The 22,709-nt window shown below is 45.4% G+C and overlaps 1 protein-coding gene across 1 annotated transcript in view; it reads left to right on the top strand.

The window, feature by feature from the left end:
* Positions 1–22,709, top strand: part of iqsec3a (IQ motif and Sec7 domain ArfGEF 3a) — a gene marked incomplete at both ends in the record, with an annotated part of 237,932 nt that overhangs the window by 142,197 nt on the left and 73,026 nt on the right. Inside the window, one exon of the mRNA XM_083652288.1 lies at positions 16,949–17,110. Within this exon, the coding sequence (XP_083508414.1) occupies positions 16,949–17,110 (162 nt within the window). The remainder of the gene's footprint in view (positions 1–16,948; positions 17,111–22,709) is intronic.

The following is a 22,709-nucleotide window of genomic DNA, read 5'->3' as shown; positions in this document are numbered from 1 at the left end:
TGTCACAGAAAGCCTTTTGCCTTATGCTGGTCTTTGTGTTCAAAAATAGTCTTGTTTGTAAATTGTATCGGCATCTACAGTATGTGATCTACTGTATTATGTAGACATGGGAACAGTGTGCTGTGATCCAGTCATTAGTAGCTTAAGGACATATTGTACGCTGTAATTATTGCCTGCTGCATGTCAGCTAACAATTATGTGTGAAGGTGGAGAGAAAAGACACCCTCCTCCCCCACCAGCCTTTCTCTTCATGTCGACCTGAACTTTCATGGGGCTCCCTGGACTCAAAGAGCTTGGACAAGCACTTTTCAGAGTTTTCCATTGTGTTGGATGGAGAGGCAGGACGAAGGCCAAGTCCTGAGCTAGCTCTGCAGTGGCTTCTGTCCTCTCAGAGAGAATAGGTGAAGAATGAGAAGGAAGGAGAGAGAATGAATTATTGAGAGAGAAGAGTGTGAAAAGGGGGAAAAGGAATTAAATGAATAAAGGAAGGGAAATGAAGGGAATCATTGCGGGTCAAGTGCTGATTCCTCACAGCATGCTCATATTTCATGATGTTTACATGACATTGCTAATGGACTTCACTAAAACCCTTGGTGAGATCATAATGCACATTAAATCCCCTCCTCTCAGGCTTACGAGGAGTGCTGATATAACGTATTCGTTACCATTCATAGCCACACATTCACGTCCTGAAGCATGCGTACATGCAATCGGAAGAGTAATGATTATATCAAAGATCCCCCCCCACCCTTCTGTAACTTCTGCCACCTCCCTGACATGGCTTTCACACCAGAAGCAGCAATGCGTATGTTTTGCGCAAGGTAGAGTGCAAGCTGGAATCTTGGTAGGCTACAAAATCACATTTAGTGCAGGACAGGATTCAGGATTAACAAAAAGCTTTACTCTCTAGACTTGACAGGCAGAACATAAAAATGTCTATGCAGACTAGTACATAGAGTAGACAGAGATTAGCGAACACGAAAAGACACAATGAACCAACAAAACCAAGACGGGAGACTTAGGCCATGTCCACACGGAGACGGAAGCTATCTTTTTTTTTTTCGTTTCAGAAAAGTTTTCCATAAACATGGAAACGTTTCAAGAAATGTGTGTATCCACATGAAACCACTGAAACCGCTGTAGAATAACAGAGAAAGACAATCTCGTCAATAATGGCATACAACCTCTAGGGGCGCACAGTCTATAATGTGTATCTCACTGTAGCAGCAGCTTAAACCCTTGGCTTTGCGGGGAGGTTTGCCATGTCGATGAATAAAATGATGAAACCTACAGTATACAGGCAAATGCAGAGCTGTTCAGCAGGGCTGATGGTCTCCCTGTAGCCTACAATATAGAACGTTGACATTCCTGATATCATCCACTTCCATGATCTTTAGACATGTTGCAAACACATCCCAGCATATTGGCCGCTCCTGCACATCACAGCACAGGCTAAATGATGCAACATAAATATACATTATATAAACTCATGGCATAAATGTGTTTTTATTGGAAAAAGTCGCGTCAAGTAAGCTAAAGTCTTGTTGGAGTGGACACGAGCGGATATCACAGACATCACAGTGCAACCGCGTGTTCCTCAAACCTCTCACTTCCCTATTCACGTTGTATTTACGAGGGCTATATATAGGGCAAGAGAGTATGTTGGTTACACTCAGGGTTTAGATTTCATTTCATTTCATTTTGTCCAATATTAAAATATTCCAGAATTGCATGTTGTATTAAAAATAAATATAATTTCTATCTAACACGTTAAGCCTGATTTTGTTTGTGTTATTGTAAAAATGTAGCCGCCGCTAAGCCTTCTGGGAAATATCCGATGAAGGGAGGGGAGGGGTGGATGGGAAGAGTCAGCTGTGTGGAGCCCTGAGGATGTTGTAGGCTACACGCTGTTCTCCGTGTCCACTTGTTGCTGACGGTGGTAATAGAGGAGCATTATATTTTGCTGCAAGATCCCCACTGCTGTAGCACGAACGTTACTGCCATGATTGTTATTGTTGCTGGTGGAGAGAGGTGGGGCTATGGCGTCATCGTTTCAGGAAAGATGCGTATGGGTTGTAAACACGGAAATGCAAGGGTGGCGTCTTCAGATTTAATCACTCTGGGACCCGTTTTGAAAAATTAGCGTATACGGCCAGAACGTATAGTCCCAGAACGCGGTTCCATCTGGACGAAACGGCTATATGACAAAAAACTTTAGCGGATACACCTAAAGTCGTCTCCGTGTGGACATACAAGGGTAACAAATTAGCAATATGAGGGACAGCTGGTGAGAGAGAAACAGTGGGGACAAACAAGGAGAGCTGATTGGCTGGGGGGAACTCAGAGCAGGACATGGCTAACGAGGAAACATTGAGGGCAGGTCTGGGGGGAAAGAGCACACAAGGATACAGACTGGACAGACAGGGCGGGCCCAGCACCACGGGGGGTTGGGGGCTGGTAAGGCTGCAACTCTACTAAGGAACGGTAAGAGAATTTATCTGGTATATTTTTCTGTTGCTTTGGCTGGCATGTCAGACAGACATAAACAGATGCGTTTAGGCTGTTTGCATGCAGAGATAGGGCTGTGGGGCGCTGTCCGCGGTGCTGAAAAGGAGTGTAGGAGAGATAGACACACAACACTTTGGTTAAATCAGCCTGCTTTTCGTGGTGGTGAATTGAACTTCCGGCTGTAATTCTAGGCTATTGTTTTTCTCCTGTAGCAATCCACATAATGTGAACCACAGAGAAGTGAAATTTCCAGTGACAGTCAAGGAGAGAGAGAGAGAGAGAGAGAGAGAGAGAGAGAGAGAGAGAGAGAGAGAGAGAGAGAGAGAGAGAGAGAGCCCTACACTGATCACTTGCTTCAATCTGATCAAGTTTTTTTTTTTTACTGCAATGACCCTGGCACTGTTGAGTTTTTGTTGATTTTTGCAGTCAATTAATCGTTAATTCTATGATTTTGCATCGACCTATGGTCAGACTCAGAGTGCTGGAGACACTTCCTGACAATTTTGCGTTGTGCAAGGACACTCAGGTTTGCCTTCATTTCACCACTGCTGTGAAATAAATGTTTTATTTGATTTTGAAACAGTAGTCTTTCTTGTGTTGTTGTTATTTAGCTTTTCAGAGGCTATTGCATGGTTAAAAAGTGCAGAGATAGGCATAGCAGGGTATATAACCTATGTTTTACTATAAAAACACCTGCCCCCTCACCAGTTATAACCGCCCCCTGAATTTTGGCCAGATTCCGATATATTTTTAAGATGGTCTTATAACTCCTTGGTGCTCCGGCGCCTACAAGAATTCTGCCTCTTGTAAATGTCAGAATGCGATTTGATGCCTCTCATAGAGGTCAGCGTATTTGGGGGTTAAAGTTCAATATAGTTGAACTTTGGGTGCAAAACCTGATGAAAAATCAAGGTGGTGTGCGTGGCTTTCAGCCTTGCTCTGCGCAGTGCCGCCACAGCGTGTTTGGTGTGAAAGCCCGGTAATGATGATCCTGGAGGAAAGTAATTCATAGATGCAGCAGTGCAAGCTGAGTGTAACAAATGTGACGAAACATTTCCTCTCGTCTATTTTTTCTATTACCTTGTCTCAGCTTGCATGTAAAATTTGTTTGATGTAAAATAATGAGTGAAAACCAACATTAAATAAATACCTGAAATAGACGCAAATAAATAATGACGAATAATTTAAGAAATACTTTTTCTGCATGAGAGCATCATGCAAAGCTGTGGCATCTCTAGAGCCCCTTTTAGATTGGCCCAAAAAACCAGTAATATCCACAAATTACCGGCTTTTTCTTTGGTCTCTAAAGGTTACAAAGCCATTAGTGTGATTACTGCGATTCTTAGGTAGTATGAAGATTTAGCATGTATTTCAAATCACAAGCACATTGCATCAGTTGCATCATTTTGCATCACATCACAAGCATCAGTGTATGGTTGAGATAATTCCTCTCTCCTCACTTTCTAAACATTCAGAAGCACCAACTCCCACTAGGGCTGGGCGATATGGCCTCTAAAGAATATCGCGATGTTTTTCGGCTATATCGCGATACACGATATATATCTCGATATTTTTGAAATCTCTCATAAATGCTCAATTTAACCCTTTCAGGGTTCATACACATTTTGACCAATGGATTTCCATGACTTCCATAAGTTCTTAACCTGTATTTTATGCACACCTGGGGTAAAAAAGAAGAAGAAAGAAAGGGCAGATGTAGTGAGCAAAGATGGATGATTTAATATTCCATAGCTCTAACCTAAGCAAATCTGACATCACTATTGTGATATAATATGATTGTTTTAGTAAAGTGTATCACTCAATAGTCAATACAAAAAATAATGGCTTTTATAGAACCGAAAGCCTAGCTGCTTAGTCTGCAGATAAAACATAAAAAAATAAATTTAGACTCTTATTGGCATGACGGCAACATATAAGCTGTGAATTTTGCATTGGGGCCAGTTCTATAGTGAGGCATGGAAAGCATCACTATACGCCATCATATCTGTGTCGTCTCACTTTTGACTGAAAAATGATGCCTCTAGTCTAGATTAAAGAAAATACACGTATGTTAAGGTGACCAGACGTCCCCGATTTTCGGGGACAGTCCCCGTTTTTGGTGACCTGTCCCCGGCTGGAGCTGTCCCTGAAAATGTCCCCGATTTTCTACTGGCGTCTGTGGATGACTCTATAGCTCTAGCAGGCTCATTCTTAAATGACCTACAGCATCCGTTGGGACAAACAATGCCATGCTACCTTGTCGGGAAGGGGGCTAAATAATGAATTTTGAAAAACCGGCATATATGGTAAATTTCAAAGTGGACCCTTGACCGTTCTCATCTCAAGATATCTGAATGAGAATGGATTCTATGAGTCAATGTTTTGATCCAGGCATCCAACAAGTGGTTACATGTTCTGCTGCAGCTCTTTCACTAGATCTTGAACAATGAAGAAGCAATTAGGACTCCACCGAAAATACTTTTTGAGATCTGAGGCTATTCATAAAACATCTGGCGCTGTAGGTTCGGAAGGCCAGGCCAATGCTGCTGGAGAACACATTGACATTTTGTAAAGTGAATGACGTGTGTGTGTGTGTGTGTGTGTGTGTGGGTACAGTACAACAGCCATGGACAAAATTTATTAAACTGGAATCATCCCCCATTGTTATTTCATAGGTAATAACATTGGATATTTTTATAATATATTGATTGCCGGACTGGAAATGTCCCCGATTTTCATTTGATAAATCTGGTCACCTTAACGTATGTGATGTTGTCTTTTATGTAGGCTATGTGCGCATTCGTTGTCCTTATAGATCATGACTGCCCTGCAGCTAGCTACGTTAGCTTCACGTTACCTTGCATGTAACGTTAGCGTTAGTTGCTTTTGGAGACACAAACCCTGGACGTTTCATTTTGAGTAATGCATGAGGTTCTCTATGCTCTATGGTTTACGCCAGCTCTGAGAGTATGAAATGCTTTAAATGCGGGGATTTTGGTCACAACAAGCTTGTGGAGCGCTGCCTGCTGAACTACTAGGTAGGCAACAACCAGCTAGCTAACGTTAGCTACCAAAACAGCTAACGTTAACGCCAAACAAATCCGCAACTCCTCCCCACGTTTGGTTTAGCGTAACGTTAGCTCAGACTTTCCCCTAATCTCAGAAACCTTGCGGGACATGTATTGCAAATTGCAATAGTGGTTGTTTTGTTATAATTTGAAACTGTCAACAACCACACTGGGGGCGGCCATGTTTCGGTTGGTGCGGACGCGTGATTTCGAATCGCACATAGGTTAAGGACGGGTGTGTCTGACGCGGTTTGACGCGTTTGACGTATCCATGTTATTCCCCCTCCCTTTTGAGTGTGACTTGAGCTCTCCCTTGAGAGGGAGAGCTGACAAGAGGAAACGTGAAGCGAGTCATGCCGGGGGCTTAAGTTATAAACAATGCGTGACAATTATACTCGAATGTTCGCGATATAGTCATTTCTACATGTACATCTCACGTGGCACAAGCCGCGATACATCGAGTATATTCGATATATCGCCCAGCCCTAACTCCCACAGCAGTTCCCTCTCTATCTCACCAAATGGACAAAAGAAGCAAACAAACCCCAGCTTGCTCATTGCCGAATTCTGAATTCAACCTCCTGGCCTGCCTAGTGAGGAGTGACCAAAGTCCAGAGCCGATAAGAAACTCCCCCTGACTTGCACCAGACAGGTGAAAGGTGGCTACATGGCAGCAGCAGATAGGTGGAAGGAGTGTTGCCATGGTGACGACAGCAGGGCTGAGTGAATCGTTTCTGTTGGCGTGTCGGGAGATAACCCGAATCCTCGACATGTGTGACTAACTCTCAACCAGTGTGTTGTAGTGAGGATTAAGAAGCCGGATAAACTGTAACCTCTACTCCTATATAAAAGATCAGTTATATATTCAGAAAAGCACTTAGAAAAGCACCAGTTTACAAGTGGGAACTCCGGGAAATGAACCCACTGATGGAGTAGATGGAACCAGTCAGTTGGAATACACGAGGGGTGAATCCAAAGAACAATGGCAACCATCCACAAAGCCTGAAATTCTCATTAGTCATTCTGTTACAAGTCGTGGATGTAATTAAAAGTTTTTTCAACACTGTGAACTGGGAACCGGGACAAAAAGTTTCTGAACATGTCAATCCAATCATTTTTCCTCTTCTGCCACCTCACCCATTTCTGTAGGAGTTCTGCTTGCTTTCCAAAATATAGGGAAGAAAATACTCCCGTGTTCCCTTGGGTGGGAAAACACTCTAAGATTTTGTTAAGATATTGCTCCAATTAAGCCGTCTCTCATACAAATGTAGAAGAGTGACGCTCTAAAACACGCTCCACAGCACAACATAAGTGAGAGTCAAGTAAAGCCGATTAACTTCGACTCAATGCCGGAGCGTGACTCTGAAAACAAGAGCAACGATCGAGCTGTGCAATTACTGGCTGTGGGGAGTCAGCTATAGGGAAATGTACAAAATGCCCTTTCTTCTGACTGTTTCTACACTATACTGTGCATTTGAGCTGTAGTGTAGAATAGATTTGCACTGTTAAAGCTAATTTATGGTTACTGCGGAGTGTCCGCTGTTCATGGTGTTCACGGCAAGACCGTTCTCTCCACAGAGTATTTTATGGTCCGCGGAGCTTCATTTTTTGAGAGGAGTGCTGAGCTCTGTGCACAGAGCCCCTACGGAGCTCTGCACTCACCGCACAGGCCCTCCGCACAAACAATATACAAGATAGGTTTAACACGAGCCCCTTGAAAGTGTCTTTGTCTGTCAGGGTGAATGACAGGTAGAGTGGCAGAGAAGGATTCACGTGTTTAATAGTCAGCAGTCTTTCACATACATCTTCATCTGGGGAAGTTTCAAGTTAGTGTCCAATGAAAGATTACAAGGTTTTGCAAGGTTCTGTGACTTTTAAGGGAAGTTTTCATAAAACCACAGGTTTCATATCCTGCTCTCTCTCTCTCTCTCTTTGCAACCCCCCCCCCTCTAATCACACACCTTGAAAGATAAACTGACTTAATAAATTGGCTACAAGGGAAGAGGGAGATAGAATGAGGATGGCAGAGCAAAAGAGAGAGAGAGGGCAAGCGAGCTTGAGGCTTATTAGTTCCACCATATCCTCCCTGTAATACCTGTGCTGTTGTATCCTTTGCATCTTAAACAGGCTGTTTGCTCTCAGCAGCAACTTTGGTATTGCTTACTTTGATCACAGTCACACACGCGGGCGCGCGCACACACACACACACACAGTCACACACAGTCACACACACACAGTTTAGTGACCTGACAACACATACATATACAATATAATACATTATAAAATGGCTCTCTCAAATCAAGCAATCTGATTGGTTCACAGCCATTGTATAATTCCAGTAACCGAGTTCAATAACCCATGGCCATGGGTTATTGGTTGCCATGGCAACTCTCTTACTAAAAGGCAGCGCTGCACTCGAGCCAAACAGCTTTCTCCTGATCTGCTGTATGGAGGGTCACTAGTCGGACGCATGATGGCGCAACTCTCTTACTAAAAGTACCTCAAAAACAAAATGGCGGAGACAGCTTTTCAGATCCTTGTGAATCGATCTTCGCTTATAACTTTACTAATACTTCGCAGAAAATGATGTTTTGTACAAGAATAGACGCGGGCTAATGTCTTAACCCCTCTCTCGCGCGCCCTCGGCTCTGGTGTCGGGCTTTGTAAAAAGTCCAGGCAAGCGCCAGGATTGGCCAATGTCGACTTCAGTCTCCAGAACGATCCAATCAAATCACCCGCACGTCTATCTTCTTGCTAGAGGTCCCGCCTTACAGTAGTGTTCAACTGACTCTCAGAATACCATGCCAGTCGGACTTATAGTGTTATTATTATTATATTATTATACTTGGAACCCTTTTATAAAAGCAATATAGCACTCGAGCAGCGTGTGTTGTGGAATATATCCCCCTGCTCAGTCGTTATCCCACTCGGCCTGCGGCCTCGTGGGATAACAACTGATCAGGGGGATATATTCACCACAACACACTTGCTCTCGTGATATATTGCTTAATTATATAATACTACTACTACTACTACTACTAATAATAATAATAATAATAAAACAAATAGTGTGTGTGCGTGTGCGTGTGCGTGTGTGTGTGTGTGTGTGTGTGTGTGTGTGCTGGTGTGTGTGTGTGTGTGTGTGTGTGTGTGTGTGTGTGTGTGTGTGTGTGTGTGTGCGTGCACGTGTGTGTGTACGGGGATGCACATGTGCGTGCTTGACAGTAGGTGACCTACACCACCATGCATGCAGAAGCAAGAAAAGAGAGAACAGGGAGTAACGGAAATGGAGTGAAAAAGCAGGGAGTGAGAGACGGAAAGAAAGAGAGAGAGAGAGACCACTTGATAAAGTTTCCACTGTGACTGTGGATGGAATGGCAATGATTTCATTATGTTAGGAGTGAGAGAGTTACGGACACTGCCTCCAAGGGACAAACTTTGGACAGGGAATGGGCAAAGATGGATGAATGGAGAGAGGAGGATGGAGGGGACGTGTAACGATTCCTATGCTTTCTCTGCTTTGTAGGCAAAGATTTGTCTTGCCCATGTTATGCTGCTCTCTCAACCATATCCGCAAAACTATTTCTCCCACACACACATTGCAAGCATTGATCAGACGGGGCAGAATGGGTTGTGAGTAGGCTTTGCCTCAGGCGTGAAAATGGACCAACCTCACAGCTACATGAATAAAAGAAAAGGTGGTGTGAGAGATGTATAGGGCGATAGTGTCTGTGTGTGTTAGAGTCAGAGAGAGAGTCAGAGAGAGAGAGAGAGAGAGAGAGAGAGAGAGAGAGAGTCAGAGAGAGAGAGAGAGTCAGAGAGAGAGTCAGAGAGAGAGAGTCAGAGAGAGAGAGAGAGTCAGAGAGAGAGAGAGAGTCAGAGAGAGAGTCAGAGAGAGAGTCAAAGAGAGAGAGAGAGTCAGAGAGAGAGTCAGAGAGAGAGAGAGAGTCAGAGAGAGAGTCAAAGAGAGAGAGAGAGTCAGAGAGAGAGAGAGAGTCAGAGAGAGAGTCCGAGAGAGTTCCACGCATGGTAATTATGCCAAGACTAATTAACACAATACATCAGCAAAACCTGCCCAACCCTTCCAGGGGGATAACCTGCTGCCGGCAAGAGAGAGCTCAACAAGAACTCTACGCGTGTGTGTGTGTGGGGGGGGGGGGGTGTTGTGCATGTGTCTCTGCATATCAGCGTGTGTGTGTGTGTGTGTGTGTGTGTACACGATTATGCACATCTCAGTGTGTGTGCTTCACACACACACACACACACACACACACACACACACACACACACACACACCTTTCCTGCATTACCGCTGCCTCTGAGTGCCCATTCATTTCTCCCCTAAGAGCAAAATGACCCAACAAATAATTAGTTACAAGCTCTGAATTCCAGATGGTAGGTGAAGGAGGCATTTAATCACATCTCACAACACCCAACCCCCACTATCGCCAGCTTCTCCACTCTCTATTCACAGTAACCCTAAGCCATGGAAACAGAAATAATAATAAAAAATGCTAAGCTAAGGGAAGAGAAAAGCAGCCATGCCACCTCTTTGCCCTCTCAGCCAAAGCATATTGTAACGTTGTCACAAACCAGTCGAAGAGTCAGGATCTAGTTACCGCACTTTATTGCATTTCCCAGGTCAGAGGACTACTGTCAGCCGTAGTCCACACCAAACCAAACCCCACAACACACACCCAAACCCCGCTAGATCTCTCCTAGCCTCCCACCTCTTCCCACACCCAGCCCTTTCTCTCAGACTCACGCTCCAACTCCCCGAGCTGTTCCCCTCTCGCCCACAGCTCCCCTCCCCCCAGCCAATAACAGGTGAGCCCCTCTCTCTCAAAAGCCCATCTTCACACAGACGCAGGTCCGTAAACATATTCCACAGTCCCTTTGTGGCACCGGAACACATGTGAATCTCCTCCACAGGGGGCCGGCGTCCGGCCGCCACCCACACGAGCACCGGACCGATATCCGCGTCCTCCGCCTGCCTACGTCCACATCTGAACAGTCCCCCTCCTCTTCCTCCACCTCTTGCACTCGCTCGTCCTCCCGTCCCCCTCCCCCAGGGGGCGGCATGCTCAGGTCAGCAGGGAGAACACAACCGGCAGCGATCTCCACCTCGGCTTCCTGCACAGCAACCGTGGGGGGTGTAGAGCAGCTAGGCTGTGCCGGCTTCTCGGGCGTTAGCAACACCCGCTCACGTGGAAATATGAGCGTCGCTCCCCCGATTCTAACAACGTTCTCTTCCCTCCTGCTGCTCACACTCTCCCCAGCCCGTCTCCCTCTTCCGTCCTCCAAAGTCTCAGTGCAGTTTCTGGCCAAATGCCCAGGCCTCCCACACGACCAGCAGAGTCTCACCTGCCAGCCGCTAGGGATGCAACGATTATTTTTTTTGATCCACGATTATAGTCTGAGAAAAAACCACGATTATCACGGTTTCACGATTATTGTTATGGACGTATAAAAATCACATGAGCATTCTCTAAATAGAGGTTTTATTGTATTTCCCCCACAATCTTAACAGTTGCTGCCTTCCGGAATACTAATGCACGATATGGATTTTTACAGCCGATAGTATAGGCCTACGCTAACCGATAAATATTCTCCTGGCCAATAACCGATACGATAAACATACTATGTTACTTTTTTCACATTTTTGTATTTAAAAAAATAAGTTCTTAACCTGTATTTTATGCACACCTGGGATTAAAAAAGAAGAAAGGGCAGATGTAGTGAGCAAAGATGGATGATTTAATATTCCATGGCTCTGACCTAATCAAATCTAACTGACATCACTATTGTGAACATAAAACAAACAACATTTCTGATATAATATGATTGTATTAGTAAAGTGTATCACTCAATATTCAATACAAAAAATATTTTATTATTACTTTATAGAAGCGAAAGCCTATAGCTGCTTAGTCTGCAGAAAAAAACACAAAAGGCATAGTAACTTAGACTCTTATTGGCATGTTACTGGCAACTAAATGTGCCGTCTGAAATGAATTTTGCATTGGGGTCAGTTCTATTGAAGTGATGATGGGGCAGGCATGGAAAGCCTCACTATAAGCCATCATGTGTCGTTTCACTTTTTACTGGAAAATGCTCCCTCTGGATTAAAGAAAGGACACTCTGTGGTGTTGACTGGTGTTTGTTATGTAAATGTGCGCATTTGTTTTCCTTGTCTCAGTCAGATCATGACTGCCAAGCAGCTAGCTACGTTAGCTTCACGTTATTAGGCCTACATGTAACGTTAGCGGGTTGCTTTTGGAGTTGACACAAACCCTTGATGTTTCTTTTCGTGTAAAGCATGAGGTTCTCTATGGTTTAGGCCAGCGCTGGGAGCATGAAGTGCTTTAAATGCGGGGATGTTTGGTCACAACGAGCTTGAGGAACTATGTACGCCAGGCCATGGCCAGCTAGCTAACATTAGCCACAACAGCTAACGTTAACGTCAATGACTGTATGTTAACGCTAAACAAATCCGCTGCCTCTTCCCCACGTTTGGCTTAACGTAACACCAGCTCAGACTTTCCCCTAATCTCAGAAACCTTGCGGGACATGTATTGCAACATTTATGTTGGGCTGGCATCCATGGCTAGGCTACAGACTGGCTACTACTGGGAGACATGGCAGCTGCCTGTGTTTGGTGCCTCCGCTAAATAGTCCGTGCGGAAACGAAGCGAGAGAGACAGGTTCCTCTCCTTCCAGCGCCGTCTGCGCCGCATGGGAGTTTAAACTGACGGACTGTTGTGAAACAAAACACTCGGTGTAGCGGAGCCTCTGCGGTTATATAACCGTGACGTTTTAAATCGTGGTTAATAGTCAAACCGGTTAACCCCTGCATCCCTACCAGCCGCCTGCACGTCTCTCCTCTCGCACTGTCCTCTGGTCCTCGGCAGCCTCCCGACACTCCCTGGCTAGATGCCCGAACGCCCCACACGTCCAGCAGACTCCCGTGCGCCCCCAGAACCGTTGCTCCGCGTCCCTGGTCTGCCCCCCGGGAATGCTGTGGCACCACCTCGCCAGGTGACCATGTCCCCCACAAGTCCAACAATTTCTTTGCGGCTCCTCCGTCCGCCATTCTCCATGCTTCGTGACCTCCCGCAGCAACCGCATCAGCTCCTCTGCCCAGGCAGGCGTCACCTCCAACACCCGTCTGATCTCCTGCTTCAGGCGGGCCTCCATGCCAGCAAGCACCGAGCTGAACTCCGGAGTCAGTATAAGTTCTTCTTCCCCTCCGTTTACCGACGGGCGTCCTCCATCGCGCACCATCCCACGTGGTGTTCGTAGCAGCTAGCACACAGACAGCTAACCGCTAACGCCAGGTCGAGCTCGAGTCTTCAAGTTGTTAATTTTAACTTCTGACACCAGTGTAACATTGTCACAAACCAGTCGAAGAGTCAGGATCTAGTTACCGCACTTTATTGCATTTCCCAGTCAGAGGACTAGTGTCAGCCGTAGTCCACGCCAAACCAAACCCCACAACACACACCCAAACCCCACTAGCTCTCTCCTAGCCTCCCAGCTCTTCCCACACCCAGCCCTCTCTCTCAGACTCACGCTCCAACTCCCTGAGCTGTTCCCCTCTCGCCCACAGCTCCCCTCCCCCCAGCCAATAACAGGTGAGCCCCTCTCTCTCACCCCACCCACTGGCTGTATGCTGCCTTCACAGAACCCTGTAAATCCCCACAGACATGTCAAACCCCAAAGGTAACCCACATGCACAGGACAGTCATAGACAAATACAGTAGCACACAAATCCAGCCCGCTACAATATAGTCGATGGGCAAGTGAAGCACTTTACAACAGCGGCTCCATATCAGCGCAATGTGTGGGGGTGTGGGAGCGGTTACAGCGTGCAGTCGTGTTTCCACTCAGAAGAACGCACAGCGCGCCGAACCCGCCATCAATCTGTCACTGTTTAGTAATGAAACAGGAGTGTGTGCATCCAAAGCGTCGGGCGACATGACAGTGCTGACGGTTAAGCCGTTGTAAGGGCTATAAAACACAGTAGCGAGGAGCGGGAGCCGCGCGTGTCGAGGCGTGTCTGCCCATTGGAAATGACATAGAGAGCTAATAGACGTGGATATCAATGTGCTTTATGATTCACTGTGAGTCCAGGGTGAGGTAGAAAAGTTGCATCGGTGCAAAGGCAAAGGAAAGGGGAGTGCGTGTGTGTGTGTGTGTGTGTGTGTGTAGCAGTTGACTAGGGAGTTGTCCTTTCAGTGTGACATCTGAGTCTTGTCTGGCACCGTGTATCTCACCGTTGCTCTTCTTTCTCACTTCAACTCCAAATTACCCTCTCCAGTGTTAGATCTATCTATCTCTCTATCTATCTATCTATCTCTCTATCTATCTCTCTATCTATCTATCTATCTATCTATCATCCTTCCATCCCCTTTCCGATTACTAATAATAATTTCCATGTGCATTCCTTCTGTTGTTTGGCAAACACCAATTTCAAACGAGTGATGTCTGCCAATTTCACTTGGCGAGACGTGGGCAGGGAGCGTGCTGAGGCTGTCGCAGCAGATGCCAGCAGGAGAGGCCACAGCCCTGGCTCCGCCCGCTCCTCGTCCTCCCTCTCCGCTCCTCGCACATCTGCGCCGCCTGGCCCTCTTCCAGCCTCCTCCCCTCTATCCACCCCCTTATCCTCCCCTCGCCTTACTAAGCCCATTAGCCGCGGTACACAGCGCTGCGTTATGTAAAGGCTGTGGTTTAATCACTGTGCAGAGGGGAGAGGGAGAGCTGTGGCAATAATAGCCTCCCTGGTGCAACTACTTTCCTGTCCTCTGTTTCTAATAAGGCTATAAATAGTGGAGGTATTGCTCCCATGCCTGCTCATAAGTGAGCGCTTTCTGCTATGCAGTCAGGTGAAAACTGTCAGGAAGACTGCTGATAAGAACATAGGCAAAGAGACAACAACAAACAACACATTATTTACAGGGACATGCCAACATTTTCAGAGTTTAGGCCATTTGCCATATTGCCGATATTAAAACTAGTATGTAGATGCCATTATCTTCACTCTGTGTGCATTACAAACAGTGGTAGAGAGCTCGCTGCTACTTAGCTTAGCACTACAATGGCAGTCTATGGTACCGCTGCCTACCCCCGTTCAGTCACCCAAAATACACATTCCAACAGCGCCAGAAACCCTCACATGTACATGTTGTGACTCGTGTAATCACCACGCCATGAAATAATAATCCAAAGTTACGTGAAACTGTCATTTTCGTAGTAAATCCACACACCGAGAACTAACAAAGAGTAACCGAACTAACAGAGTATGACCGAAGTTACTTCCTTGTTTGCCATGAGGCGCATGCGCTGTGTGCAGTCATCAGTACAGCGCATGCGCCTCATGGCAAACAAGGAAGTAACTTCGGTTACTCTGTGTTAGTTCGGCTACACTTTGTTAGTTCTCGGTGTGTGGATTTACTACGAAAGTGACCGTTTCACGTAACTTTGGATTATTATTTCATTATTATTATTATTATTATTATTATTATTTATTATTTTTATTTCAGCGCTAAGCTAAGTAGCAGCGAGGGCTCTACCGCTGTTTGTACTGCACGCAGAGTGACTATAAAGGCATCTACATACATCTAATATCGGCAATATCGCTAAACTAAATAAACTCTCAAAATGTTGGCGTATCCCGTAAAGGTTAGACAAGATTCAAGATTAATTTTAATGGCCACAGTAAATAATGAGATTGCAAACGAGGAATTTGTCTTACTGCAAGTATGCAGCACAGCGCTCACATCAATAGTTGAAGACAAAAGATAGATAGAAAATAGTGACAGATTTATGATGGGGGCCAGGAGGGCGGTAGGATCATGTCAGTAGGGGGGATCCCAGCCCGTTGCCAAGCCGGCTGTGCTCAGGGGGCACCGGGGTGTGGGGGATAAAGTCCCTAGTCCATGGGGCTTTCAAGCCTCATTGAAGAGGTGGGTGGCAGTTGGGAAGAAGCTGATGAGATGTTCTGGTTCTGCCTCAAAGAGTTTGTGCAGACTTGGTAAGAATGTTTCTGAGTGTGTGCATACAAACAAACAGGGGGTTTATAGATACAGTAGAACTGCATCCCAAATCAGCCATTGTGATTCTGGGAGCATCCTCTGAGTGTAGCAGTGTGTCAAGCTGTTTAGTAGTTGTTAATGAATGTTATAATTCAACATGGGAATGAATGAATACAGATGAGATTCTGCCCTATTGTGTTTGATCATTTTTAACAGTGTCCACCTACACAGAGCCGGTGCAGTGATTTTAATTTCAAGAACCTCATTACCGCAATGCATCATTTTTTATTGTTTATTTTTATGACCGTTAATGCTCTCTCTCTGCCATTACCCTCAAATAATGAATGGCTGTAGTTCCACTTTGAAACAGAGAGCAGAGTTTGCGTGTGTAATACTGTATACTGTAGTTACCCGGCCATAGATATTGTGCTGCTCAACAAATGGATTTGATACAGTACTGCTACTACTTGTTAAAGAGCAATTAAATCATCTGTAATTCCTCACAGGAAGAGGCTTCCACAGTATGTCACTACTACTACCAATGTTGAGGATATTGCAGCTGCGCAGGTTTAAAAGTTTCAAGTTTGTTTATTTATATACTATAGCTCTAAATCACAAGCATGTCTCTAAGGACTTTATGATGTGTCTAGCTAGATCTAACTAAACACAATCAATGAACAAAATTGAATGGACTTACAAAAGACAAGCATAGTGAAAAAACTGAGTTTAGCAAGACAAGCAATCTAGCTATTCTACAGCCTAGTCTACCCTAGCCTAACCTAAACTAAACTACAGTATGTAGCAAAACAAACAATCTATCTATTCTACCGCCTAATCTGCCATAACCTACCTGGCACCCCCCTGCCTTGACCCTAAATGCACAGTCACCAACTGCCCACAAGAAAAAAAACATTGTAGGAAAAGATGGGAAGGAACCTCGGGGGCGGCTACATGCAAATAGAATCCCTCCCTCGGGATGGCTGAGCGTGCAATGGGTGTTGGTTAAAACATTGACAAAGTCATGGGCAACAAAAAGAAAATGACAAGAGAAAACGGAAAGATACTAAAGAAAGAGAGGCAGTGTGTGCGTCAGAAGGGGCTGAGGTCTGCGCTAAAAGTTCTGAGAGAGGGCAGCAGTCTTAGTTCAGCGTCCAGGTGGGGAGAGTGGCAGAGGAGAGCAGGGCCAGCACAGACGACGAAGGACCAGGGCATCACGCGTCCCTGCCAGGTAGACATCTTAATTCAGCATAAAACAAACAGTGCCAAGTTGGGGCTGAAAATCTTTCTCCATTTTACTCATGCAATCTGTTTCCTTCTCCTCTCCCTCATCTCTCTCAGGAACCCGGACAAGGGCCTTCAGTTCCTGATCTCACGCGGCTTCATCCCGGACACGCCCATAGGCGTGGCCCACTTCCTGCTGCAGAGAAAGGGTCTGAGCCGACAGATGATCGGAGAGTTCCTGGGCAACAGCAAGAAGCCCTTCAACCGAGACGTCCTGGAGTGAGTTTGCACATTACTTCCTAAACTTTCTGCTGATCCATTGATGGCTGTAGGGACATTCAGGGTCAGCAACACAGCAGCATGCCTGGGGCTCTGTGTTTCGCTCAAGGACACTTCAGTGATGTGGATGTTTGCTGCAACCCAGGCCTTCCTCTTGAAGGACAGTCTCCCCATTCATTATCACCATCACCATGACTAAGCCTTTGTTCACACCATACAGCAAAGCCACGCTGAAGCTGAGTGTCACGCATAACTGGTCACACAAGAGGCACTCTCTTTTCCTCAGCCCCTCGCTCGGCGCGCCTTGCCCCCGCCAACAGCCTGAATTAACTTCATGCCTGGCAGCTCGGCTTCAGCGCGCGCACGCTTGGAAAATAGAACAGAATCCTGAGCTATCGCTTCAGCGTGGCTTGAGAGTGGCGTGGCGTGCGGTTGGTGTGAACGGTCTCGCCTGTTAACAAGGACGCCGAAATGAAACTGCATGGCTCCAGCATAGCTTGAGCGTGGCTTTGGCATAATGGTGTGAACGAGGGCTAAGGCTCAATTAGACAATACGCAGCAGCCATGAGCAAAATTTAAAACCATAAATACATGTTTTGCACCTCAAGCCAGCTGTGCCATCAGTGCACCCCAGTCAAAATGATATACTTCTGAATACGACTCAAATCTAAATGTGAAAAGTAAGCTATAACTCATCTATGAACTAATACGGCTGTATGTCAAAGCTAGCGTTTTACAGACATTGAAGTTTCATTGTATTTTTCATTACAGTAAACAAGCTGAATTTGTAGTGCCATGATCCAATGAGTAAGCCCGGAGCCTAGTAAGCCTAATTCTTCAGTAACAATAAAAGATGTAGTAATTATGTAAATTCTAAATCTGGCTTGACTTGCCAGACAGAATTGCAGAAGCAAATAAAAAAAATCTGTATTTCCACAATGGGGAAAAGACGTCATCGGCTGCCCTCTTTTCTTTCCCGGCTTCTTTCATCACATTAATATCAAACCCGGTGTGGCTGGTACTGACATGAATCTTAGGCAACAATATTGAACGAATAAAAATGAGCAATTTAGCTTTTGTCTGATATTGTAGTTATTATTCTTGAGCACTCATATCCTACCCCAGCAGAATGAAGGAAAATAAAGATGCTAGGGCATAGTCACAGTATTTGTTCCTTTTTCCTCTGTGGTTTTGGCCACCGCCATCTTTTAATTAGATCTACACCACCGACGTAGCTCAAATATTATTCTCTATTTGGAGCATAGGGAAATGTGGTGGGGTGAAGTGTGTGTGTGTGTGTGTGTGTGTGTGTGTGAGTGACATTGTGTTGTTATGGTAGCATCTTTTTGTTTGTGTGCCTTTCTGTGCACATATAGGGCTCTATCTTGCCAAAAGCGCTAATTTAGCGTTTGTGCTTGTTTAACGCTGTGCGCAATGCAAATTGGGGGCGGACACAAGCGCATGCCTGTGATAATTGTACTGGGCATTGGCTGCCCCATGCCAAAGCAGGCTGTTACGTCCCTTAAATGTGTGTCTAGGGTGAAAAGGTGTAACATAAGAAGTCCAGGAAAAAGGGAAATAGGCTGAATTAAAGTGTACCAAAACAATGATTTATTTTAACAAAGGTTGGTTCAAATAAAGAAGCACAGTGACGTCAGGGTGGCCAAAGCCCAATCAGTTTACCTAAAAATAAAATAAACTAGACTATAAACAAAGAGACAAAACTACTCCTCCTTAAACCTACAAAAAACAGGAGAAAAGTGGGTGTAAAGAAAAGGGCGACACACCCCTACAGGGCTTCCTTAATATTAACAATAAACAGGAATCAAACAAAAAGGCAAGTGATATACAAAGTAGCCAAGTAGACCAATGAGTGTGTGCATGAGAAATAGTTAGGCTACATCTAACAAAAGGCCAAGAAGCATAGGTTAAGGCAAGGCCAATGAGTAACTTAAGACAGTTACAGAGGGCAAATAGGCTGACAGCTAATAGAAATAGCTACAGCTTCAAAGCACACACAAAAAAGTGTTGGCTGTCAAGTGACCAAGGGCCACAAACAGAGCTACCCAAAAACAATTAACATTAGCTGAAAGTAGAAAAAAGCTAATACAAAAGAGCTAATGCAAAAAGGGCTTGAGGAGAGAGCAAGGAAGGTGGAGGGCCAGTGTTAAGCACGCAGAGCGCTCCGCTAACACTGACCCACCACCTTCCTTGCTCTCTCCTCAAGCCCTTTTTGCATTAGCTCTTTTGTATTAGCTTTTTTCTTATTTGAACCAACCTTTGTTAAAATAAATCATTGTTTTGGTACACTTTAATTCAGCCTATTTCCCTTTTTCCTGGACTCCTTATGTTACACCTTTTCACCCTAGACACACATTTAAGGGACGTAACATAAATGGGGGCTCGTCCGGGATAGAGACAGAGGTGAGAGAATGCAACACACAAACCAAACCCAAGGCCAGGCTCTGACCAAGGCCGTAACACCCCCTCACATAAGAATTTACATATAGTAAATAGATCAAAAATAAAAAACAATTAATATTGTACGTTCAATTTACAAAAGTTACGTAACTTAACTGTCAGGCCCACTGTCAGGACAGAGCATCCGCTACTATGTTCTCGGACCCCTTCTTGTGTCGGATGTCCAGGTTGTAGTCCTGTGCCATCAGGGCCCAGCGCATCAGTCAGTGGTTGTGGTTGTACATCCTGGCCAGGAACACCAATGGATTGTGATCGGTGTACACCACCACTGGAATTGGGCTGGAACCCACGTAAACATCAAAGTACTGCAGGGCAAGGAACATGGCGAGGGTCTCTTTCTCAATGGTGGAGTACCCGAGCTGGTGACACTTGAACTTGGCGGAGTAGTAGCAGACAGGATGGCTGAGCTCATCGGTACCATCCTGACAGGCTGCTGATCCTCAGTCTTCCCTGTCAAAGACACAAACCCATCAGATATGAAAGGCTTGAAACATTCATCAGGCCCCTCCAATGGCTTGGCAGGCGGTATCTGGGAGACAGGGGGGATTGTTTTCACCAAGCTCACACCTTTTGGTGGAAGAAAACGCAGGGGCTGCTGTTTGCGCTTCAATGTAAAGCAGTCTTTAATCACATGACCAAGTTTGTGGCAGTAGCTACATCCTGTGTCAGACTTGGGTCCTGAAGAAGACACTGTAGGACGCATGGGCTGAGAATCATTTTTACCCACTAGAGTGTTGTCACGAAAGGAGGGTTCACGTTTTCCCACAAACACACTTTTATGTGTTAACGCAAACTCCTCTGCCAGGACCGCTGCCTCCTGTAATGTGGTTGCTTTTTGTTCATTTAAGTAAACCACAGTGCGATCTGGCACACAAATCTTGAACTCTTCCAAGAGAATTAATTCACGTAGAGAACTGAAGTCATTGGCTTTGCTGGCAAGACACCACCTATCAAAGAGTGTGCCTTTTTCTCTGGCAAATTCAACAAACGTTTGGGAGTAAGATTTTTTCAAATTGCGAAAACGTTGTCTATATGCTTCAGGGACAAGTTCGTATGTTCTAAGGATAGCAGACTTAACAGCATCATACTGTAGGCTATCTTCTAAGGAAAGGGCTGCACAGGCCTCCTGTGCTCTACCAGTTAATTTGCACTGAAGCAATAAGGGCCAGACATCTTTAGGCCAGTGCAATGCCGCAGCAATGCGCTCAAATGCACTAAAGTATGACTCAACTTCAGATTCCCGAAATGGAGGAACCAAAGCAATGTTTTTACTCACATCAAAAGCTGGAGCAGGGGGAATTGGGACCGATGGAGAGGGTGCAGGCGGTGGAGCCAGGGTGCTTGATGGCTGGAGCACACCAGACCCAGCGCTCACCTTCGACTGCAATTCAAGCTGGCGTATTCTAAATGCAGTGTCCGCCTCAATCCTATGGACTTCCAACCGGAATTGTAGCTCCTCTCTCCGAGCTTCTGCTTTGTCCTGAACTTCAAGCTGAAGGCGAGCCAAACGCACCTTCAATCGATGGTGGTGACTTAAACTGGAGTTTTACAACACCACTCACTTCCTCTCCAGGAGATTCAGGGGCCTCCTCAGCAGGAGCATTTGAAGCTCCCTGCTGCTCAGGTAAGTGAACTACACCTTGTTCCACCAAGGCATCGACAATAACAGCTTTCAACTCCTTTTTCACCAGAGATTTAGACACCACAATGCCATAGTGTGTAGCAATTGAACACAAGTCCTCCTTTGTACATGTGTCAATCAGGTCTAAAGTGGGATTACTCACAAACTCCTCCAAATTAAAAGCCATACCTCTTAGCACCACAGCAAAAGGCAGGAGGAGAAGACAAGACAGCCAAAACACAGCTTGTGCACACAGAAAGCAGAAAGTTTGGCCCAAACTTTCAACAATAGCACCAGGCTACTACAAATTTCCTAGACTATAACCCAGATTACAAAGAATATCCCGGACGAGCCCCCATTTATGTTACGACCATGATAAAGTCTAGGGCGAACAGGTGTAACATAAAAAGGTCTAGGAACAAAAAGAGATGAACTGAGTTGAAAAGGATCAAACAAGGATTTATTTTAAACAAAAGAGTTAAATCACAGGCAAGCCAGTAGCTTCAGGGTGGCCAAAAGCCCAACAAATTTACATGGAAAATAAAGCAAACTACACTGAAACAAAAACACAATTCTACCCTTCCTAGCCTACAAAAAAACAGGAGAAAAGGGGGGATGAAAATAAAGGGCAGCACACCCCTACAGGGCTTCCTGAGTTAGTGGTTAACAAAACAAAAAGAAAACAAAACTGAAATCGAACCCAGGGTTAAGGAATACAGCAAACAGTAGCTAGTGGGAATAGGCCAGAAAACCAGCTACAGGGTCAATACCAGGTCTATCAATAGGCCTCTAAGAGCACAGGTATTAACAAGAAAAGGCCAATCAAGATAATGTTCACCATCAAGTTGAGAGCAAAAAGAATAGACAGCAGATGAGCTACCAGCCAATAGAGAGAGCTGCAGTCTCAAGTGTGCACACGGAGCAAGTGCTGGCTGTCGAAGTGGCAGAAGGCCCAGCACTGGAGTCTCCCTGGCTTCTTATGCTGGCTTGATTGGAACCAGCTCCAGGTGAGGGCTCCTCAAAGTAATCAGTCAATCAGAGGGGGGGGGGGGCGTGTCTGGAATAGAGACAGAGGTGAGAGAATGCAACACACAAACCAAACCCAAGGCCAGGCTCTGACCAAGGCCGTAACACAGGCGTTTCAGCGCTAAAATGTGGGATTGATGGCATTACCCTATTGTCAGCAGCGCGCAATTACTTTGCGCTAAGAGCTTTGAAAAGGACCTCTTATGCGCAAATACCTCTCTGTACTGGGTGCGCTGCACAGAGATTACGGCTGAAAAGCAACTGGTTGACACGTCATACCCAGCTGTCAGTGCGACTGCTTCTGAAGAAGACGAGAGTTGACTCGTCGAAACTGTCAAGGTAAATAAATAACATCTATAAACCTATGTCTGAACACAAGAAAACAAAAACGTCTATGTAAAAATGAAGACATGATGAACATCATTGAACTATAGAGATTACGGCTGCGCTCCCAGCGCAGAGAGGTATTTG

This window comes from Poromitra crassiceps (assembly GCF_964638095.1).
Source record: "Poromitra crassiceps genome assembly, chromosome: 2".
Taxonomy (NCBI): Eukaryota; Metazoa; Chordata; class Actinopteri; order Beryciformes; family Melamphaidae; genus Poromitra; species Poromitra crassiceps.
This window is presented reverse-complemented; position numbering and strand designations above follow the sequence as displayed.